At 40.8% G+C, this 25,022-nt stretch overlaps 1 protein-coding gene across 1 annotated transcript; it reads right to left on the bottom strand.

The window, feature by feature from the left end:
• Positions 1-4,953: 4,953 nt before the first annotated feature.
• LOC125297716 (ribonuclease inhibitor-like) lies at positions 4,954-23,849 on the bottom strand. The gene is made up of 7 exons (XM_048248169.1): positions 23,146-23,849; positions 18,900-19,070; positions 15,943-16,047; positions 14,285-14,455; positions 12,432-12,602; positions 5,822-5,992; positions 4,954-5,482 (listed from the first exon to the last, which is right to left on the bottom strand). Exons 1-7 carry the CDS (start codon positions 23,847-23,849, stop codon positions 5,302-5,304), a joined length of 1,674 nt encoding a protein of 557 aa, XP_048104126.1. The 3' UTR covers positions 4,954-5,301.
• Between the last annotated feature and the right edge of the window lie 1,173 nt (positions 23,850-25,022).

The following is a 25,022-nucleotide window of genomic DNA, read 5'->3' as shown; positions in this document are numbered from 1 at the left end:
TTCCTGGCTATTTAAAAATAACTTATTTAATAAAACTGAAGTAGGATTATAATCCCTTGTCGCGAGGGTCAACTGGGTTAAATTCTACATGTATGGTCTAGCCAAGAGAATCATACTTAGTAGTGAGCTCTGAGAGAAATTTTACCTCTCCAAGCAATCTGAGTCCTTCAGTGACAATACTTTTAGTGAAAAAAGTTATGGTTGGCGTTGATTTAAGATTATGTGGAAGTTATTTATAATAAAACGTAACAACCTATTCATGATCAGGCTTGTGTTTTTTGCTCTCATCTATCTATAAAGCAAGAAGCGTCTGTGGCGGGCCATCCTATATCATTGAAATGTATAGTCTGGAATCGACCCATTCACCTCGCTTAATCCAAGGGGCGGGCAGAGAATTGTCTTTCAAACTGCCTAGGCATGCAATAGGCCAGCGCTACGACCAATCAGAACAAAGAGCAGGATGACGTGGCCAGAGCGAAACGGCAAATACATCCTTCTTTGAAAGGAATGACTTAAGTGCATTGTGTTGCTCAACTAAAAGAAAAGCACAAGTCCAACTCCTCCAAAGTTGACGCCAACGCCGATACAAACAACCGCTCTTCGTTCGCCATAGCCACCTTCCTTGTTGTTCACCATCGCAGGACTGTCGTCATCCTGTTAAGCCCGCCTTAAGACTCTCTAACAAAATAGAGCGCTGTGATTGGATGACGTCCACGGCGTCAGCCAATAGAAATCCCTATGGTTTGCTACTAGACGTACAGGCTGAGCAAATTAATTTGCCGTCGCTAGCGTGCGTCTAGATTTCTAGGCTATCCGGATGCGTGTCTGTGGCACGCATATCTCGCTGACCGTTTGTCAGACTGATTTCAAACTTGGCAGGTGTCTTGCTATGGGCATGAGTAAGTGCAGTGCCCAATTTTACGTTGTTTGAATAAGAAATGCAAAAGATATTGTTAAATATATCGGTAAAAGAAGCACATTGGCTTTTTCCGCTAGCCACTCCCCCTCCCACACACCACTGTACTGTAAGCTACCAGTGAGGATAGAGGCTTTGGCAGAGCTGGATCGGTGTAGGTTACACGGGTAAAAACCTCAACAATACAGTGAACTCCGCGGATTTTGCAACAACACACCAAGACACCGTCCCATCATGTTTCAAAGCTGCCACCATCATACCTGTGCCGAAGAAAACTGCTCCATCCTGCTTCAATGACTACCGCTCTGTGGCACTGACACCCATCATCATGAAGTGCTTCGAGCGGCTTGTCATGTCACATATCAAAGCCATTCTCTCCCCCACCCTGGACCCCTTCCAGTTTGCATACCGAGCCAAGCGGTCTACAGAGGATGCAATCTGCTCTGCCCTCCACCCAGCCCTCACCCACCTGGAAAAAAGAGACTCATATGTGAGATTGCTGTTTATAGACTTCAGTTCTGCATTCAACACCATAATACCACAACAACTCATCTGCAAACTTGACAAACTGGGACTCAGTACCTACCTCTGCAACTTGCTACTGGACTTCCTCTGTCAGAGGCCCCAAGTAGTACGTGTTGGCAACAATACCTCAAGCAGCATCACACTGAGCACAGGGGCCCCCCCAAGGCTGCGTGCTCAGTCCGCTGCTCTTCACCCTGCTGGCGATGACTGCACTGCAACCTACAGCAACAATCACATAGTGAAATTTGCTGGCGACACAACTCTGGTGGGTCTCATCACTAAGGGCTTACGAGACTCAATACAGGTTGGAGGTCGACCATCTGACCACGCGGGTGCAGGGACAACAACCTCCTGCTGAACGTCCAGCAAGACCAAAGAGATTGTTGTTGACTTCGGAGAGGTCACACCCAACACCTGCCACTGACCATCGGCGGTGCTGTGGTGGAGAGAGCGAGCAGCACCAAATTCCTGGGGGTGCACATCAGTGAAGACCTCTCCTGGACCACCAACACTGCATCACTGGCGAAGAGAGCTCAGCCCGCCTGTACTTCCTAAGGAAACTCGAGGCGAGCAAGTGCTCCACCAGCCATCATGACCACATTCTACCGAGGCACCATTGAGAGCATCCTCTCCAGCTGTATCGCTGTGTTGGGCGGAAGCTGCACTGAATACAACAGGAAAGCCCTGCAGCGCATAGTGAACACAGCTGGAAGGATTATTGGTGCTTCACTGCCCTCCCTGAAGGACATTTACACCACCCACCTCACCCCGAAGGCGACCAAAATTGTGAGTGATGCAAGTCACCCCGCTCACAATCTGTTTGATATACTGCCCTCTGGGAAGAGGTACAGAAGCCTGTGCTCCCCCGACTACCAGACTCACCAACAGCTTCATACACCAAGCTGTAAGGATGCTGAACTCTCTCCTCCTCTCCCCCCTCCACCCTCAGCTACATAACATCCTGGACATTGGACCCAAAATGGCCGCCTGCACTACTCCACTTGCACACTTGTACACTTTACAACTTGGTGTTGTTGTCCTGAAAACACAACACTTCTGCTGCTCTTACATAACTTGCACCACTATGCCACTTTCTTTCTTACTTAGGTCAAACAGAACTACCCAAGCCTTTTATTGGCCTGACTTTGCACTAGTATTTTATTGACTGTCTATGCACAATTTCAACCAAATTTTGCTGCTCTTATTTTTTTCATTATTATATGTGCCCTCTTATTTACTTATTTTTTTTTTTTTTACTTGAATGTTATGTTTGTCTGTGGACCTAAATTGGCAAAATATGTCTTGTCTTCACCGTGGGATAGTGAGAAACGTAATTTCGATCTCTTTGTATGTCTGGAACATGTGAAGAAATTGACAATAAAGCTGACTTTGACTTTGACTTTGTATGCAGTGGCTCTTCAAAATGACGTAAAAAATGATGTGCAATAAACGGACACTTCGAATATCCCAGGCTACTTTGGACTGTCTTTAGACTTTGAATAAGCAAACGACATTTCCAACTGCAAGGTCTTAAATTAAACGAGCGATAATGGTCCCGAATTAAAGAACGTCCAGAATGCCACACACGCAAAGCATGACCAGCGACAAGCAACGAGTGGCAGACATAGTGTCATGTCACTTATATGCTTATAGGCCACCAGAGACTGTTTTTGAGTCACACCGTTGCAAATTTCATATGATGCATCATTCCACAAAATGGTTTGTTTTCTCCATCATCAAGTTATTCAATAGGCTAAGCATATAGCCTTGACTCAAAACAGCTGTTAGGATTATGTAATTTTGATTTGTAAAAAATGTCACATGTAGCCATGCTTAAATTCTGCTCACTTCACATTTATTATATTATTATATTATCTGTAGGCCTATTCATTATTGAATGCTTACCTTGATGTTTTTCCCTATTCTATTTTCAAAGCAGGCCTACCTGCAGGCATGTAATTGGGTTACAGGAATAGTATGTCTGAACGGGCACTGCACTAGTTTTTTAGATGGAGGGAGAGCAGTACGCACAACTGGGGTGGAAGCAGCCGACTGAGCGCATGCACATTTGTGGTTGTGACAAGAGTGTTGCTTATAACAATAATGACGGGGATTATGGTGATACTAGTTTATTTACATTTACATTCAATTTCTACTTTTGTTATCTGTCAATTTCATTATTTTGAGTTTGGTTTACCATTCCCTGTCAGGTTCCATGTCAGGTAGAAAGCATCAACGTGTCTCTGTCCTAGACACTTTGCCTATCCCTCTTACACAGACATAGACAGAGACACCAATTCCAATAGCATTTACACCCCATCGTCTGCTAGGCTGAGTGGACACACACACACAGGGGCGCAGGAGGCACGGGGGACGTGCAGGATATGTCCCAGGCAGTGCTGAAGAGACAGCCGTCGCCCCCCACATATTTGATAAGGGAAAAAAGCCTTATAGGTACGCTAAATAAATAATAATCTATAGGATTTGCGCTAACTGTAAAACTCCCCATTAACAGCATCACATCACTAACCATAGCCATCTACAGTACTGTAAGACTGCACAATCTCATATTCACTCTGTTGGATATCTGAAGCCAGTTTGTCTACTAACAATCATAAAATAATCCAGGCTACTTGCTTAGCATAAATCATTTATCATCATCTTTTTTTGAGGCAGGCTGGTATTCGAGGCTTTTTTAAACTTGGGTTTGGATACTTCAGTTACCTTGGTGCATAAATCCCAGAGAGTAGGCTACCACACCCCAGAGTGATAGGCCTAGCGTTCTTATGCGTTCAGTGTAGGGTATAAACAAGCTGAGAATTTAGCAGTGTCACATCTGCCTGTCACAGACGTGGGGAGCTCTTTGAAGCTTGGGATAATGTGATACAGTCACTACAGTAACAGTATTTTATTTTAATTATAAGTCTTTTTTTTTTTTTTTTTTTTAAATTTTATAAATGCTTTGTTTAAATGCTGTTGGAACAAATAGTTATTATAAAGGCAACTTTCTGTTGCAATTTTCTGTGTGTTCTGGACTGGTAACTTAAACCAACACTTGTTAAGTTCTAATGTTGCATAAATATTAACTGCAAACACACAGTGGAGAGTTGATTTGGTTTATACCAGACAATTTAAGTAGGCCTAACTAGGCTATTTGATCATGTAGTCTATGTTTGGATCATAGGCATGATGATTCATTCATGGCTTCATAAAATATCAACATCCCATGTTGCTTTTTTCTACCATTTGCCCAAGAAGTGACCAGTATTCTACCATTGGCCCAAGTAGTGAAAACAATTGTTTGAAAACAATCAATTGTATTATCTTAATATTCTGGCAAGTTTAAAATATGATGGTTGAAAGTGGGCCAGAGGTGGCGATCCGATATCTGATCTCACTATGGGTTTGTGTTCACAATTTGGTCCCCCTCACTTTCAAAATATCTCCTGCGCCCCTGCACACACACACACACACACACACACAACATGCCACAGCTATGACAGAACGTGCACACCACGGATCTGGTGTCAATGTGGCATTAATCTGAATGATCATTTATTGAAATAAAATTCTCTATTTACTATTAATAACTCTGATTTCCATCTCCATTTTATGTTGTGGCCTCTGAGCCGGCCGTAACAATAATCAACATAATTAGGAGACATTATTCTCCTGTAATGACATAGATCACACACACACACACACACACACACACACACACACACACAAAATCTGAAAGATTTTAATAAGATGAAGTGCAATGTGTAATGTGACTAACTTGTAGGGATGTAATGAATGACATATTGGCCTAACATCGATATCAGACAATATTTGCCTAATTAATAAATGCATGCAAGGCCTTATTCCAACCTTAATATCTGCAGTATGCTGTTGGAACTGGACAGTCCCTTAGAGAGGAGCTGAACTCCAGAATCCCCCAGGTCACTGTCACTCACGTCCAGCTGTAGCAGGGAGTTTGGTGACTGTAGAACTGAAGTTACAGTCTCACACATTTTTTCTGTGAGCTTACAGTCAGCAAGCCTGCATAAGAATACAACAAAAGATAACATGAATAAATGGAAGATATATTGTTACATATATTGTTGGAAGATATATTGTTACACATTTGTTGACTGGTATCAGCTTATCTGTAAATACTATGACAATACGATGGCATTGGCTAAGGTTTATCTGTAATGTCATATTAATTCTGCATTAGCTAAATGTATTGAAAAAAGACTGGCACATTCAGAGTTAATGCTATGAAGGGCTGAATTACTTGCATATATTATTGTTTCCCTGTCACTATTACTAACAACAACAATTAAGAAAACAAACAAATACAAAAAAATATCGGGAAATGCATGGTCTTACACCAACCTTAACGTCTGCAGTTTACAGTGGGGACTAGATAGTCCCTTAGAGAGAAGCTGAACTCCAGAATTTTGCAGTTCATTGTGACTCAGGTCCAGCTCTTTCAGGGAGTTTGGTGACTGTAGAAACGTAGCCACAATTCCACAGGACCTCTCTGAAAGTTTGCATTCAGCAAGTCTACAAAACATCATGAGAAAAAAGAAAATATTGGATAAATGAAAGGGATACTGTTTAAAGGGACACCAGGCAAGCCTGATGCTTTTTCTCTACAAAACTCCCCCTCGCTCGGTCTGAAGCTCTTTTCCTTTTCTTTGCGTCTTCCGTCAAGGGTTTTCGCTGCTTATTCACCGGCTCTGCCATTATACACACGTTTGCAACAATCTTTAGCGTTTCGTTAGCCTGCCTCTGTGCTGTAAACTGATCCTGCTTCGGTCGGCGGGTAGGATACATCGAACTTGCAAGTGGGATATTCTTCCTACAGTCAGTAGGGGCGGGCGAGAGAGCCTCGCCCCGTAATGAGTCATTTAACCATATACCGATTCACGAAGATGATTAATTAACATGAAAACGTTGCCTGGTGTCCCTTTAAACAGTGCACCATTAAATCAACATAATCAAGAGACATTATTCCCCTGTAATGACAGTACAAAAATAATTCACATGTACATTATACCTACACACACACACACACACACACACACACACACACACTAGGGATGTTAACCGGTAGCCGTTTAACCGGTGGTTGACCGAATCAACGTTGACCGGTTAAAATTTTCTGCCGCCGGTGAGACTACCGTCCCGGAAAGAGAAGTGAGAAACAAGAAACTCGATTTAAATCGTGTTTCTTACCTTGTAACATCCACATAGTTCTGCCAAACTTATGCTAACAGTTCGCTAGCTTGTAAACAAATCCATGTGCTTTATCATTACCTTTTCATACAGTTTGAAATAGCATAATGTGCAATTTCTCCAGCAGAGGGTGAAATCCTGCCAAGTTTCCCTTTAAAGCTCCCGAATGCCAGCCATCGTCTGTTATTACACTGCCCACACACGTGTTATTGGTGTTGTATTGTATGGGGCGATATGATCACTCAATATCTAAAAATGATAAATGTGAGCATGAGCCGTCCCACGGCGGAATTTATTAAGCGCAACCACAGCACAGAGCCATGGCTCTGCCGCAGCAGAGCTCACGTAGCCATTCCGAAAACAGTTTATACCGGTTACTATAGTGACTATTTGTACGCCTTACATGACAGGTCCTGTCTGCGCAGCTAAAAAAAAAAATCGCCACTATTGTAATATTTGTAACAATGTAATGGCAAACGAAGACACGAAAGACTAACTTAGCATATGCCTACTTGTTGTGTTTTATTATTCATCTGTACTTGGCATGACGACAGGAACTTATTGCAAAGGATTTTGTCCAGCACGCTACAGAGGCTGTTGGCAATCGTTTTTTTCAATCAGTTTTTTTTTATGAAGACGTTGGTTAATATACTTTCCTGTAACACCACCAAATGTAGCGTTCTCTGTTTGTGACTTTGTAACGTGAGCTTTTTATAGCCCGAGCTCGGTGCCGTGTTGCATGGAAGGTCGACGTTGTGTGTAATGTGTGCCTGTCGCGTGGAGTGCGCAGGGAAAGCAATTATTTTTCTCCCCAAAACAACACCCTTATTCCTCCACAAGTAGTGGACAATGATTGGGGAAAATGTATAATACAAAGGGCACAAACTAACATTGTGTGACGGGAGCCTAACCATTCTAAAATGGGGGGATAACTTGTTTCACGGGCAGAGAAAGACGCGCGACAGGACACGGGTATCATAAATGGCAGTTATAGAATTTTCGGTGACCGACTTTAACCGGTTAATGAGGCTCAGTGGATTTTTTTTTTTTTTAAATTCGCCATCCCTAACACACACACACACACACACACACACACACACACACACACACTCTCATACAAATTAAACAAACAAGTAAACAATATCAGGAAATGCATGGCCTTGAACCAACCTTAATGTCTGCAGTTTACAGTGGGGTCTAGACAGTCCCTTAGAGAGAAGCTGAACTCCAGAATCTCCCAGGTCATTGTGACTCAGGTCCAGGTCTATCAGGGAGTTTGGTGACTGTAGAACAGTAGCCACAATTCCACAGGACTTCTCTGGGAGTTTACAGTCAGCAAATCTGCAACAAAATTGACATAATTATGACAGAACTCATAATCACACTATTTTTCTAGAAATTAAAATGACTCATTTGTATGTTTCCTCTTTAATTTACACAAAATAGGAAGAAATCAGAGCTTCACAGGCCACTGTGGCCTTGGTGCCCCCTTCTTTCAATATTCTGTTTTGCGTCCGACTAGCTATTTTTATTTAGCCTATGGCCTGGCAAATTAAGCTTAGTATTCACATCGCAAATTAATTTAGTCTTTTACGCAGTGGAGAAAGTGCCAGCACACAGCAATTTAATCATATTACATTCTGTGCCCATCTCCCTACCCATTCATTTCGGTGGAATACTTCACAAACTTTTCCCTCAACTCATGACACATGAACCATATATCAGAATAAACAACAGACCTTACCGAACACAAAGGTGTAAAGCATTCCCCTGTACAGTTAGCCATTCCAGAGTAATCCGGGTAATCCGGGTTTTAAATTTGCAGCAATGTCTACATGCATATCTCCAACTTTGGGCTTTAGGTTTCACAATGTGTTTAAATTGTTCAATACATGATTTCATAACAGGCCAAATACAAAATAAATGTTACAAATATCGCCTAGATATCTGTAAATAAAATGAGAGGATATACAGCTGACTAAGAGTTTGTCAAACTAGCCTTAATGATCACAAAATGCTAAGCATGCATGTAGGCTTTTTGAGTTTCTTAAAGCTAAACTGTGCTTAAATTGTTCAAAACATGATTTCATAACAGGGCAAATAGAAAATAAATATTAAATATAGCTTAGATATCTGTAAATATTAAAATCAGTTCTATGATTTACAGTTCTATGTAATATGTCATGTTTGAGGTTTTGTACTGTTTTATTCGGTAAAAAGAGTGGCCTTGCCCCTAAAATTATGAAATTCCAAGCCTGGGAGTAAATGTGGGGGACAAATTTGGGTGAACCAGATAGCAAGGTCAATATGTTTAGGGAAAAATATTTTTGTCACTAAGATTAATGAATAATCATGATAAATAATTGTGATCTCAATATTGATCAAAATAATCGTGATTATCATTTTGGCCATAATCGTGCAGCCCTATAACCTCACATACAAGAAAGCAAATGCACAAATAAATAAATAAATAAATAAATAAACAAACAAGTAAGTTAATATCTAAACACATATACAGACTGAAACTTGAGATTTATGTTTCATTAGCCCATTTACTCCTAAAATGGCTGTTAAAAACGCCTATAGAATCCTATGGAATTCTAGACTAAATAACCTTATTTCCTGAGGGTTTTCTGAAAAAATACTAAAAATTGTCAACGTCTACCAAAACCTTATTATCTAAGCCTCTGTAGCACCTAGAAACATGACATAAAAAGCATGCTGCACTACGCAGCAACCAGCAGGAGATTCAATGTTGGCGCTATGCAGCAACCGGCGGAGATAGAATGTTGCGTGAGTGCAGCATCCGGGCGTGAATAGGTTAGAGTACATACCGGCAAGCTTCAACTTTATGATGAGGATTCTCAAGTATAGCAGAGAACAGCTTCTGTGCTGATTCTCCAGGATGACCTTCATCTGCGATACCACAATTACTGAGCCTGAAAGAGACACACACACACACACACATACACACACACACACAAACAAAATGGGGTTGTATGGAGGAAGTCTAAAGAATGTCCAATATATGTTTTCTTAATTCCAAAATGAAGAAACCATGAGTTGACTTAACCCTCTAGGCGCCACAGTCGACTATAGTCGACAAGATGCGGTACTGAATAAAACGGCCGATTTAGTCAAATAGGGTGTCATATTTCGTTCGACTTCCACTCCACTAGATGGCAGACATGTCATACATCATCCCCGAGTCGAAAAAAAAGGGCACTCTTTAAACAAAACTTTCGCGCTACAGCTGCATTGAATCAGTGCGTACAATACCGGAGCTAGTTTGTCAGAGCGATATTGTCAACGTCAGCGAGTATTTGCATTAGATTATCGTCTAATGGCATCAAAAAAAGTTTACCTGAAACGAAGTGTTGGGTCTTCTATTCATGGACCCTGATTCTGAAGGGGAATATCTGCCTTCAGAAAATGACGGTGATTCGTTTAGTGAGGCTTCAGATGCGTCCCTGCCTTGCAATGATGCAGCTGGACAAAGTGAGAGTTTACACCATAGTTTAGCTTACACCAAGCACAAACGTTGAATCGTTTGCCCATTGTCACTGGTGGGAATAATGTTTCACGGGTTTGGAGTGTTCATCGGGAAGTTAGCAGGGTGTTAGCGTGTGGCTTAACGAGGCTGGAGGTAGCATAATGACCATAGCGCTAGCTTCTGTCTTCTGAACGTGTGCCTCTCCACAATCGCGGTGACAGTAACGTGGTGGAGCCTTTGTCTAATGCCACTGGGTATGTTAGACGAGGTCGAAGTGCTCATAGCACAGTTAGGGGAGAACGTAGTGGCAGTGTGGGGAGTCGCAATGAGAATGACAGTAGGCCTAGTCCGAAGCTGCGCCAAATTCTCTCCACTCGGCGCGCGCAGAGGCAGATCTGGCCATGCTGCTCGCATGGTGGAGGTGGTGACACGCTCTCTCCCTCTCCCACACACACACACACACACACACACATATTAGGTCATGCATAGTCTATCACAAGATGATGGGAATGCCGGCCCTATAGGGATAGGGAGTCATTATCTCTGCAGCAAAAGGCCTGCTACATAAAAAAAAAAAGTCAGCCATTTATTAATAATGATTTACACTGTTGATTTGCTATCTATTTCCCTGATCATTTAGGACATACACTTTTTGTGTGTTCATGTCCTTGTGATGTGTGTGTTTTTGTCAGCTAAGAAAAAAAACAAAAAAACATCAACAAAAACAACAAAAAGAAAAAAATACTAACATTGTCTCTTGTCTTGTCTCGTCATCTCACTCCTGATCTGTGCCTTGTCGTGGCAAATGAGCTTTTGAACTAAACAGGTCTTGTCTACTTGTGTTTGTGTGTCATCTGAATAATATATATGTGCCCCATACATGGAATCAGAGTGCCTACTGTATGTAGTAAATGGAAAATCTCTACAGCAAAAGGCCAGTCTACCGCTACATGCATTTGGTTTGTTTCTGCCATTTATTAGTAATGATTTACACAGTTTGTTCACTACTTACTATTTACCTGAGCATTCAGTATTGTGCAATATAGCATACAGAAGGTGAGGGACATTTTGGGGGGAAAGAAGTGGTGCATTTTATCATTCAAACATGCTAACTTTTCATGAAAATTCTATAATCCAAGATGGCAGCCACCATATGACGTCATAATATGCAAATTAGATATAAACATTTAATCCCTACATAAACTTTGGGTCATCCTTAATATTTCTCTAATTTACAGAAAGTCTGTATCTCTTATCACTTTTAAGATATAGCCTTTTGAAATGAAGATGTCAAAATCGAACGTTTCGAAAAAAATAAACTCTGGCGCCTAAAGGGTTAAAATCCAATGTTAATCCAATCGAGCTAGCTATAGAGCAGGTAAAATCTTGAAGCTGGCTGGAGAAATAACGGTTCTTCATTCTGGATGTTACAGCAGAGTATCCACGCACAGCATTCAGCAGAAGAAGAAGCCAAGGCAAAAAGAAGCACAGAGTGGAATTATTATTATAGTGGAATTAGAATACATTAAAACTAATGTTTCCCCACAAGTCTGTCTGGAGTCAGATGGAGGAGAGCAATCAGTGGCAGGAAAGACCAAATAACTATTGCAGCTTCTAGCTCAGGGCAGGGTCTTTTGCCTGCGCATAAGAACTATGACATAATTTGGTCAAGCACAAAAGACAACTTAGCAAGGCAGTAGAAGCACTATTTTTACACAATATCTATAAAAATAGGTTACCTTTTGTTTAAAATTGAGAAAGCTGACTACTGTCACGCAACAAATGCAAAGAAAGATTGCAGTGTAAACCACTGTTGTTCCCACACTATCTAACAGGTGTTGAATTTTACTTGATGCTGCATTTAGATATGTAGACACATTATTAATCAATGTTACCTGTTGGCAAGTAGTAGTATTCTTTAATGTATACCAGTACACAGAAGTAAAATTTCAGGTAATAGAATGCATGACAAATATTGACCTGCCTAATGTTAGGGCAAATTTAAAATTCCATTCAATGTAAGTCGCCAACCTGCTCATCGGGAGCACTTTGGGGTTCAGTGTCTTGCTCAAGGACACTTCAACAGGGTCAGAAGGGTTAGACACGAACCAGAAACCCTCTGATTAGACAACTTCTTCACCTCCTGAGCCACTGCTGCCCAATTCATTATAAATAATGAATATTTTTGTTTCCCTGCCCCAAAGTGTGTATAACTAACCACAAAATCAAGTAAACAAACAAATGTCAGGAAATGCATGGCCTTACACCAACCTTAATGTCTGCAGTTTGCAGTGGGGACTAGACAGTCCCTTAGAGAGAAGCTGAACTCCAGAATCTTTTAGATTCATTTGACCCAGGTCCAGCTCTATCAGGGAGTTTGGTGACTGTAGAACAGTAGCCACACTTTCAAAGGACTTCTCTGTAAGGGTGCATTCAGCAAGCCTGTAAAAAGACATGACAAATAATCAAATATTAGAGATGAAGAAATGGAAGGGACACTGCTTACAAGGTGCTGCAAGATATAACCTCACTTCGGTAGGCCTACACTTATCTTTTTGAATGGCTGCTTTAGAGTACGTGGTTAAGGAAGAGTTTAAATTACAATAAACAGGTGTACTGAAAAAAACATGAACCATGTCAGCTGAGTTTGAACCCAAGCCACACAACACACATACAGTTAAGAACAAAATTATTTATACCCCTGGCAAATATTGATTCAATGTTGATTGTTTAATTTTGTTCTTAACTGTACATGTTCGACAGACGCGCTACCAGTCGCCATTTCAGATTTACACCAATCAGAGTTCAAATGTAAAATTCCAATGAGTAACTTTATGATGATATTTATGATATGATATAGTATGAAGGGAACCTTTACATCTCCAGTTTGCATGGCCTTACACCAACCTTAATATCTGCAGATTGCAGAGAGAATTAGAGTCCTTCTGCTGTAACAGGTAACAAAAAATAATTTTGGACAGAGTGGCAGTTCGATACATCCTCTTATCCTGACGCATGTAAAGGTTTGCTTTTTCATTCCATTCAAGTTTGGTTAGGTCTCTTTCTTACCTAGAACGGCATGCAGACAGGCCTTCTGTTACGAACGAACCGGCCAGAAGGGTTGCACAGCAGAGACGAGGTTAGGTTACATGAAGGTGAGCTGTCATGCTAAAATTGGCTAAATATAACTTCTTGCTAAACGGCACAATATATTACACATACACAAGCTGTTTTATTCCTCTTTCCAGTTGTATAATTGTTGTCTATATTAAACCACATGATCTATTACATACACAAGCTGTTTTATTCTTTCCATACCAAAGCTCATCTCCTGACCCTACTTGTATGCTACTGCACCTGAGATGATTTCTGTTCAGCAAGCTAGAATTCTGATGGGTATTAATCCAATCTGTGTCTCTCTCTAAGGCTTATCTTATGTTATAAAGGCTTATATTATCAAGGCTTATCTAATTTCAAGCACACCGTCACCAACACAGACACACAAACCCTCACACACATAAACACACACTTCCTCACAAACAGTCCGGCGCCCTCTCTCTCACACACACACACACTGTTGGCAATCGTTTTTTTCAATCAGTTTTTTTTTATGAAGACGTTGGTTAATATACTTTCCTGTAACACCACCAAATGTAGCGTTCTCTGTTTGTGACTTTGTAACGTGAGCTTTTTATAGCCCGAGCTCGGTGCCGTGTTGCATGGAAGGTCGACGTTGTGCGTAATGTGTGCCTGTGCGTGGGTGTGCAGGGAAAGCAATTATTTTTCTCCCCAAAACAACACCCTTATTCCTCCACAAGTAGTGGACAATGATTGGGGAAAATGTATAATACAAAGGGCACAAACTAACATTGTGTGACGGGAGCCTAACCATTCTAAAATGGGGGGATAACTTGTTTCACAGGCAGAGAAAGACGCGCGACAGGACACGGGTATCATAAATGGCAGTTATAGAATTTTCGGTGACCGACTTTAACCGGTTAATGAGGCTCAGTGGATTTTTTTTAAAATTTCGCCATCCCTAACACACACACACACACACACACACTCATACAAATTAAACAAACAAGTAAACAATATCAGGAAATGCATGGCCTTGAACCAACCTTAATGTCTGCAGTTTACAGTGGGGTCTAGACAGTCCCTTAGAGAGAAGCTGAACTCCAGAATCTCCCAGGTCATTGTGACTCAGGTCCAGGTCTATCAGGGAGTTTGGTGACTGTAGAACAGTAGCCACAATTCCACAGGACTTCTCTGGGAGTTTACAGTCAGCAAATCTGCAACAAAATTGACATAATTATGACAGAACTCATAATCACACTATTTTTCTAGAAATTAAAATGACTCATTTGTATGTTTCCTCTTTAATTTACACAAAATAGGAAGAAATCAGAGCTTCACAGGCCACTGTGGCCTTGGTGCCCCCTTCTTTCAATATTCTGTTTTGCGTCCGACTAGCTATTTTTATTTAGCCTATGGCCTGGCAAATTAAGCTTAGTATTCACATCGCAAATTAATTTAGTCTTTTACGCAGTGGAGAAAGTGCCAGCACACAGCAATTTAATCATATTACATTCTGTGCCCATCTCCCTACCCATTCATTTCGGTGGAATACTTCACAAACTTTTCCCTCAACTCATGACACATGAACCATATATCAGAATAAACAACAGACCTTACCGAACACAAAGGTGTAAAGCATTCCCCTGTACAGTTAGCCATTCCAGAGTAATCCGGGTAATCCGGGTTTTAAATTTGCAGCAATGTCTACATGCATATCTCCAACTTTGGGCTTTAGGTTTCACAATGTGTTTAAATTGTTCAATACATGATTTCATAACAGGCCAAATACAAAATAAATGTTACAAATATCGCCTAGATATCTGTAAATAAAATGAGAGGATATACAGCTGACTAAGAGTTTGTCAAACTAGCCTTAATGATCACAAAATGCTAAGCATGCATGTAGGCTTTTTGAGTTTCTTAAAGCTAAACTGTGCTTAAATTGTTCAAAACATGATTTCATAACAGGGCAAATAGAAAATAAATATTAAATATAGCTTAGATATCTGTAAATATTAAAATCAGTTCTATGATTTACAGTTCTATGTAATATGTCATGTTTGAGGTTTTGTACTGTTTTATTCGGTAAAAAGAGTGGCCTTGCCCCTAAAATTATGAAATTCCAAGCCTGGGAGTAAATGTGGGGGACAAATTTGGGTGAACCAGATAGCAAGGTCAATATGTTAAGGGAAAAATATTTTTGGCACTAAGATTAATGAATAATCATGATAAATAATTGTGATCTCAATATTGATCAAAATAATCGTGATTATCATTTTGGCCATAATCGTGCAGCCCTATAACCTCACATACAAGAAAGCAAATGCACAAATTAATAAATAAATAAATAAACAAACAAGTAAGTTAATATCTAAACACATATACAGACTGAAACTTGAGATTTATGTTTCATTAGCCCATTTACTCCTAAAATGGCTGTTAAAAACGCCTATAGAATCCCATGGAATTCTAGACTAAATAACCTTATTTCCTGAGGGTTTTCTGAAAAAATACTAAAAATTGTCAACGTCTACCAAAACCTTATTATCTAAGCCTCTGTAGCACCTAGAAACATGACATAAAAAGCATGCTGCACTACGCAGCAACCAGCAGGAGATTCAATGTTGCGCTATGCAGCAACCGGCGGGAGATAGAATGTTGCGTAGTGCAGCATCCGGCGTGAATAGGTTAGAGTACATACCGAAGTGCTTCAACTTTATGATGAGGATTCTCAAGTATAGCAGAGAACAGCTTCTGTGCTGATTCTCCAGGATGACCTTCATCTGCGATACCACAATTACTGAGCCTGAAAGAGACACACACACACACACACACACACACACACACACACACACACACACACAAACAAAATGGGGTTGTATGGAGGAAGTCTAAAGAATGTCCAATATATGTTTTCTTAATTCCAAAATGAAGAAACCATGAGTTGACTTAACCCTCTAGGCGCCACAGTCGACTATAGTCGACAAGATGCGGTACTGAATAAAACGGCCGATTTAGTCAAATAGGGTGTCATATTTCGTTCGACTTCCACTCCACTAGATGGCAGACATGTCATACGTCATCCCCGAGTCGAAAAAAGGGCACTCTTTAAACAAAACTTTGGCGCTACAGCTGCATTGAATCAGTGCGTACAATACCGGAGCTAGTTTGTCAGAGCGATATTGTCAACATCAGCGAGTATTTGCATTAGATTATCGTCTAATGGCATCAAAAAAGTTTACCTGAAACGAAGTGTTGGGTCTTCTATTCGCGGACCCTGATTCTGAAGGGGAATATCTGCCTTCAGAAAATGACGGTGATTCGTTTAGTGAGGCTTCAGATGCGTCCCTGCCTTGCAATGATGCAGCTGGACAAAGTGAGAGTTTACTCCATAGTTTAGCTTACACCAAGCACAAACGTTGAATCGTTTGCCCAATGTCACTGGTGGGAATAATGTTTCACGGGTTTGGAGTGTTCATCGGGAAGTTAGCAGGGTGTTAGCGGTGTGGCGAACGAGGCTGGAGGTAGCATAATGACCATAGCGCTAGCTTCTGTCTTCTGAACGTGTGCCTCTCCACAATTGCGGTGACAGTAACGTGGTGGACCCTTTGTCTAATGCCACTGGGTATGTTAGACGAGGTCGAAGTGCTCATAGCACAGTTAGGGGGAAAGTAGTGGCAGTGTGGGGAGTCGCAATGAGAATGACAGTAGGCCTAGTCCGAGCTGCGCAAATTCTCTCCACTCGGCGCGCGCGAGGCAGATCTGGCCATGCTGCTCGCATGGTGGAGGTGGTGACACGCTCTCTCTCTCCCTCTCCCACACACACACACACACACACACACACACACACATTAGGTCATGCATAGTCCATCACAAGATGATGGGAATGCCGGCCCTATAGGGATAGGGAGTCATTATCTCTTCAGCAAAAGGCCTGCTACATAAAAAAAAAGTCAGCCATTTATTAGTAATGATTTACACTGTTGATTTGCTATCTATTTCCCTGATCATTTAGGACATACACTTTTTGTGTGTTCATGTCCTTGTGATGTGTGTGTTTTTGTCAGCTAAGAAAAAAAACAAAAAAACATCAACAAAAACAACAAAAAGAAAAAAATACTAACATTGTCTCTTGTCTTGTCTCATCATCTCACTCCTGATCTGTGCCTTGTCCGTGGCAAATGAGCTTTGAACTAAACAGGTCTTGTCTACTTGTGTTTGTGTGTCATCTGAATAATATATATGTGCCCCATACATGGAATCAGAGTGCCTACTGTATGTAGTAAATGGAAAATCTCTACAGCAAAAGGCCAGTCTACCGCTACATGCATTTGGTTTGTTTCTGCCATTTATTAGTAATGATTTACACAGTTTGTTCACTACTTACTATTTACCTGAGCATTCAGTATTGTGCAATATAGCATACAGAAGGTGAGGGACATTTTGGGGAAAAGAAGTGGTGCATTTTATCATTCAAACATGCGACTTTTCATGAAAATTCTATAATCCAAGATGGCCGCCACCATATGACGTCATAATATGCAAATTAGATATAAACATTTAATCCCTACATAAACTTTGGGTCATCCTTAATATTTCTCTAATTTACAGAAAGTCTGTATCTCTTATCACTTTTAAGATATAGCCTTTTGAAATGAAGATGTCAAAATCGAACGTTTCGAAAAAAATAAACTCTGGCGCCTAAAGGGTTAAAATCCAATGTTAATCCAATCAAGCTAGCTATAGAGCAGGTAAAATCTTGAAGCTGGCTGGAGAAATAACGGTTCTTCATTCTGGATGTTACAGCAGAGTATCCACGCACAGCATTCAGCAGAAGAAGAAGCCAAGGCAAAAAGAAGCGCAGAGTGGAATTATTATTATAGTGGAATTAGAATACATTAAAACTAATGTTTCCCCACAAGTCTGTCTGGAGTCAGATGGAGGAGAGCAATCAGTGGCAGGAAAGACCAAATAACTATTGCTATCTAGCTATAACTATCTAGCTCAGGGCAGGGTCTTTTGCCTGCGCATAAGAACTATGACATAATTTGGTCAAGCACAAAAGACAACTTAGCAAGGCAGTAGAAGCACTATTTTTACACAATATCTATAAAAATAGGTTACCTTTTGTTTAAAATTGAGAAAGCTGACTACTGTCATGCAACAAATGCAAAGAAAGATTGCAGTGTAAACCACTGTTGTTCCCACACTATCTAACAGGTGTTGAATTTTACTTGATGCTGCATTTAGATATGTAGACACATTATTAATCAATGTTACCTGTGGGCAAGTAGTAGTATTCTTTAATGTATACCAGTACACAGAAGTAAAATTTCAAGTAATAAAATGCATGACAAATATTGACCTGCCTAATGTTAGGGCAAATTTAAAATTCCATTCAATGTAAATTAAGCCAACCTGCTCATCGGGAGCACTTTGGGGTTCAGTGTCTTGCTCAAGGACACTTCAACAGGGTCAGAAGGGTTAGACACGAACCAGAAACCCTCTGATTAGACAACTTCTTCACCTCCTGAGCCACTGCTGCCCAATTCATTATAAATAATGAATATTTTTGTTTCCCTGCCCCAAAGTGTGTATAACTAACCACAAAATCAAGTAAACAAACAAATGTCAGGAAATGCATGGCCTTACACCAACCTTAATGTCTGCAGTTTGCAGTGGGGACTAGACAGTCCCTTAGAGAGAAGCTGAACTCCAGAATCTTTTAGGTTAATTTGACCCAGGTCCAGCTCTATCAGGGAGTTTGGTGACTGTAGAACAGTAGCCACACTTTCAAAGGACTTCTCTGTAAGGGTGCATTCAGCAAGCCTGTAAAAAGACATGACAAATAATCAAATATTAGAGATGAAGAAATGGAAGGGACACTGCTTACAAGGTGCTGCAAGATATAACCTCACTTCGGTAGGCCTACACTTATCTTTTTGAATGGCTGCTTTAGAGTACGTGGTTAAGGAAGAGTTTAAATTACAATAAACAGGTGTACTGAAAAAAACATGAACCATGTCAGCTGAGTTTGAACCCAAGCCACACAACACACATACAGTTAAGAACAAAAATATTTATACCCCTGGCAAATATTGATTCAATGTTGATTGTTTAATTTTGTTCTTAACTGTACATGTTCGACAGATGCGCTACCAGTCGCCATTTCAGATTTACACCAATCAGAGTTCAAATGTAAAATTCAAATGAGTAACTTTATGATGATATTTATGATATGATATAGTATGAAGGGAACCTTTACATCTCCAGTTTGCATGACCTTACACCAACCTTAATATCTGCAGATTGCAGAGAGAATTAGAGTCCTTCTGCTGTAACAGGTAACAAAAAATAATTTTGGACACAGTGGCAGTTCGATACATCCTCTTATCCTGACGCATGTAAAGGTTTGCTTTTTCATTCCATTCAAGTTTGGTTAGGTCTCTTTCTTACCTAGAACGGCATGCAGACAGGCCTTCTGTTACGAACGAACCGGCCAGAAGGGTTGCACAGCAGAGACGAGGTTAGGTTACATGAAGGTGAGCTGTCATGCTAAAATTGGCTAAATATAACTTCTTGCTAAACGGCACAATATATTACACATACACAAGCTGTTTTATTCCTCTTTCCAGTTGTATAATTGTTGTCTATATTAAACCACATGATATATTACATACACAAGCTGTTTTATTCTTTCCATACCAAAGCTTATCTCCTGACCCTACTTGTATGCTACTGCACCTGAGATGATTTCTGTTCAGCAAGCTAGAATTCTGATGGGTATTAATCCAATCTGTGTCTCTCTCTAAGGCTTATTTTATGTTATAAAGGCTTATATTATCAAGGCTTATCTAATCTCAAGCACACCGTCACCAACACAGACACACAAACCCTCACACACATAAACACACACTTCCTCACAAACAGTCCGGCCCCCTCTCTCTCACACACACACACACACACACACACTTCCTCACACAGTCCGGGCCCCCCTCCACACACACACACACACACACACACACACACACACATACACATACACGTGCCCCTCCACACTCTTTTCACACTCTCCCTTTCGCACACACACACACAAACACTTCTTCACAAACACCCCGCCGTCCCTTAATTCGCCTTATTCACCTGACTGCCAGAACGAGACTAAAGAGTACACTTGCCATTACACCTCAGTCCAGCAGATGGTGTTGGTAATGCACTCCATTTGCAAACTGCCAAAAAAAAAGCTCACCAAAAAAGAAGAAGGGTTCACTGGCCTGTTCTTCTTCTTCAGTGACTTTTTTTAGTGACAGAGTGAGGGGAGAGAGTAATCTCTAGGCAACGCAATGATTTTGATCTGACTTTCTTCAGTTTTATGCTGAAGCCTTACACATAGGCTACTAAATACAGTGTCTACAAAATTTCATGAATGGGTCATTCCGTGTCAAATCAGATTGTTGACAGGTTGTTGCTGCATCGTCTCAAATTTTGTTCAAATCTTGTCTATATCATCAATGGGTCTTAAAACCAAGGCCTGTGAAATATTTCTGTGCAAAACGTATGTTTTCATATCTTTTTCAGACATTGAAATTCTTTCATTTTTACAGCTTGAAAAACATGTGCCATGTTTGGGCATTAATATCTTGACAAATATTATCCCTAGCCTCCTCAAGGAGGGTGGAAGACCAACTCATAAAAAGCATGTGTAAACAATTACAAGTCTGTCCTAAATGTTTCCTGACTTTCAAAAGGTCCCTAGATTTCAGAAAAATGTGCATTAAGTGTGATATTGAGGGTATTAAAAAAAACAGTTTTGTTTCAGTATCAGTCACTATTTCCTCTTCACAGTTTATTAATGTTTTAATTTGACGTCTCCACATGAAATGACCATGACAATAATAAGGATAAAACAAGGCGTGTTTGTATTTTTTGTGTCATTTTCAGGCAACTGAAATGTGTATGTGGGGTAGCTAGTAGGATCATAAAAATCTATGTGGAAATAGCTAAGTATGTGGACATTTAGTGTGTAAAGTACCAATACACAACATAGCATTTTACTCCTTCCATAATGTCTTGGAAAGAAGACTGTTTTCTGCAGCTCCAGCCAGAGGGAGAGTGGGCCGTTAGCTGCCGTAACCAGTGTGGGCATATTGCTGTTTGTTGACTGAGCCAACGCTGCTGCTGCTGCAGGCTTCTGTGTTGCCTATTGACCTACTCAAGTTAAGCACACACTCCTTAAATCTGACTTTGGTCTGGGCTGTTGTATCGAGAGGGGACTGTTAACCCACTGCTGGCTGGATTGGGGCTACTGCAAGATCACGTTAGAGTTGGACATTTGAAAAGAATACTCCCAGTATCTTCCATGGACTCAATTGCATCGTAATTGTGTTTGCCGTGTGAAGCGTTATTGTTTTTCGGACACTGGTGTGAAGATTTGCTGTGCGTGTGCTGCGCTGTCCTCTCCTACTCTCACACTGAATTGCTTTTGGGAACATTGAATATTGGAGTATTAGGTATGAGGTACACCAGGCGCGTAACTGAAGAGTTCCGTTCGCGGCGCGTAAAATCCATTTTAGATGAATGGTTTAGTTTTTCTTATGCCCTCACGGTGTGACCCCACCCCCACACCCCACCAGCCCACGAGTTGCTCTCCTATGTGGACCTATAGACTGTTGTATTTATTCCCCTGACTGTATTTAAATAAATCATATATTTGACACTGACACTCAAGTGTTTTCCTTAAACTTATGCTTTTGCATTACTTTTGTTACATTAGTTAATAAATTCTTAAGTTAAAATGTGTGTTCTCTGTTTTTTCACAACTTGAAGCCAGGTCGTTACAAACACAGACATAGGGCCCCATCATGACATTCTAAAGTGCATCGTCACTCGTCAAAAGTCTATTCAAATTTAGTCGGATGTCCAGTTCACATTGGGAGGGGTTTCGTTATCAAAAGTGGAGCGCATGGCGCAACAAGGTGTTCCTAGGTTTTTTAATCAGTCATATGGGTGTGTTTGAGGCGTAACATCATTTTAAACCAATGAGAATGATATCTGTCATTCCCTTTAACGGCGCAAAGCGCGATATGTCAAATAAATGCATCGGTATTCTGGCATTCAACAGTGCATTTGAAGGAGGCTGCTTGCGAGACCGTATGAAATAGTCATTCTTAAACCATGCATTACTAAAACCTAGCATAGCCTTCACGCATTTGCACTCGTCTATTATTTGAACTTATTGGCAAAGTGAAACTAACTTCACCAAGGTGTCAGTCAACGAAGACAGTTATATGCAGTTACTTTCACTATTGACTGACAATGGGTTACCATCGAAAACATAGGCTGGAAAAAGCAACACTTACCCTAATATTGCTCAAATGACTGAATAAAACAACATTTATCCTGCAGAGGAGTTGCTTATATCTCGTGACAGTGCATCTTCAGCTATGCTCCATACGTGTCTCTCGCCTCTCCCCTAATCACTTTTAACCGTCATTACCAATTTGCACATGACGGTGAATAACTACTCATCATGAGATGTACAGTATTTCGTAATATCTTTATTGTAATTATGTTTCCCATTGTAATCGTGCAATTTGTAATGCTTTGCATGGACGTGCGCTGGTGTGCGTTCATGAATGGTAGAAGGATGGTGCGTGCACCTGCCAATATGACTGTTGACATGCGCTCTTAAAATAGCATATGAACAACTCGCCAGTGACTTCTGACCAGGTTTAGGTTGATAGCCCCTCCCTAGGTTGTTAATTGCCACACCCCTGGGCGCAATGTTTAAAAAACAAACGTGCAAAATACCAAATTATTGGTGAAAAACGAGTTTTACGCCATGCGCCACACACACACACACACACCAGACACACTGTACAAACACTCAGATATTGTTACTTACAGAGCTGATGTGACTGCTGGGAGCACCTTCAGAAGAACTTCATCTGGACTGAGGAGTTCAGTCTGATCTTCCTCTGGTGTCTTTATGTACTTCTGCAGGTCAAACTCAGCCAGCTGCTCTTCTGACATCTTAAACGTCTTCCATAACTTAGTCCCCCACTCTCCTGGTAAGAGTGTCTCTACATGCAGATCTTCTGAGCTCATTTTGTACTCCACTACTGCATGGTGATTCAGCTCATTCAGACAGTAGAACATGTTGATCCTTCTATCTGAGTCTTCATCTTCATATCCATATCTGTCTGAGTCATCTTCATCTTCACTTTCATATCTGTCTGAGTCATCTTCATCTTCACTTTCATATCTGTCTGAATCTCTTTCTCTCAGGTTGATCCTTCTGTCTGAGCTCCTCTGATCTCTGATCGTCTGTTTGACATACTGGACTGTTTGCTCTGAGCTATTTGAATGGCTACTGCTCTGTGGCAGTAGGTGCTTTAAGAGATTCTGATTGGACTCCAGTGAGAGGCCCAGAAGGAAGCGGAGGAAAAGGTCCAGGTGTCCATTCTTACTCTGTAAGGCCAGGTCCACTGCGGTCTTGTGTAGGTCATGAAGTGTTGCATCTCTGAACAGAGCAGAGAGCTGAGAGGTTGGCTGTTGGTCAGGGATATTTCTCTGTCTGTTGCTGAAGCAGAGGAACACATACCACATTAACTAATCACATTAATCACACACACACACACTTCTTACCTTCAAGCAGGAACAACCTCCATCACCACATTAACTCATTAAATTAATCATCACATATACACACACACACACACTTCTTACCTTCAAGCAGGGAACAACCTCCATCACCACATTAACTAATCACATTAATCACACACACACACACTTCTTACCTTCAAGCAGGAACAACCTCCATCACCACATTAACTAATCACATTAATCACACACACACACACTTCTTACCTTCAAGCAGGGAACAACCTCCATCACCACATTAACTAATCACATTAATCACACACACACACACTTCTTACCTTCAAGCAGGAACAACCTCCATCACCACATTAACTAATCACATTAATCACACACACACACACTTCTTACCTTCAAGCAGGGAACAACCTCCATCACCACATTAACTCATTAAATTAATCATCACATATACACACACACACACACACACACTTCTTACCTTCAAGCAGGGAACAACCTCCATCACCACATTAACTAATCACATTAATCACACACACACACTCCTCACCTCCATGTTTCATGGCTGGTGTGTTTTTCCTCAGTGAGACTGGCAGCACCACCCTCCTCGGGAGCAAGTCTTATTCTAGAGAACAAGCAGAGAACAACCATCACCTCATTAACTTAATCACACACACACACACTTCTTACCTTCAAGCAGGAACAACCTCCATCACCACATTAACTAATCACATTAATCACACACACACACACTTCTTACCTTCAAGCAGGAACAACCTCCATCACCACATTAACTAATCACATTAATCACACACACACACACTTCTTACCTTCAAGCAGGAACAACCTCCATCACCACATTAACTCATTAAATTAATCATCACATATACACACACACACACACTTCTTACCTTCAAGCAGGGAACAACCTCCATCACCACATTAACTAATCACATTAATCACACACACACACACACTTCTTACCTTCAAGCCACACCCACACACACTCTCTTACCTTCAAGGAGGGGAACAATCACCACATTAACTCATTAAATTAATCATCACACACACACACACACACTTCTTACCTTCCAAGGAGGGCAACCTCCATCACCACATTAACTAATCACATTAATCACACACACACACACTTCTTACCTTCAA

Source organism: Alosa alosa, chromosome 7 (genome assembly GCF_017589495.1).
Source record: "Alosa alosa isolate M-15738 ecotype Scorff River chromosome 7, AALO_Geno_1.1, whole genome shotgun sequence".
Taxonomy (NCBI): Eukaryota; Metazoa; Chordata; class Actinopteri; order Clupeiformes; family Clupeidae; genus Alosa; species Alosa alosa.
This window is presented reverse-complemented; position numbering and strand designations above follow the sequence as displayed.

What these genes read in the sequence shown, in the direction of transcription:
- LOC125297716 (XM_048248169.1), bottom strand. Translation starts at nt 23,849, where the DNA reads ATGTGGTATGTGTTCCTCTGCTTCAGCAACAGACAGAGAAATATCCCT. An exon ending in TGCAAACTGCAGACATTAAG is followed by an intron (nt 5,993 to 12,431) that starts GTTGGTGTAAGG and finishes GATGTTTTGTAG; the next exon opens with ACTTGCTGAATGCAAACTTT. An exon ending in TGTAAACTGCAGACGTTAAG is followed by an intron (nt 5,483 to 5,821) that starts GTTGGTGTAAGA and finishes ATTCTTATGCAG; the next exon opens with GCTTGCTGACTGTAAGCTCA.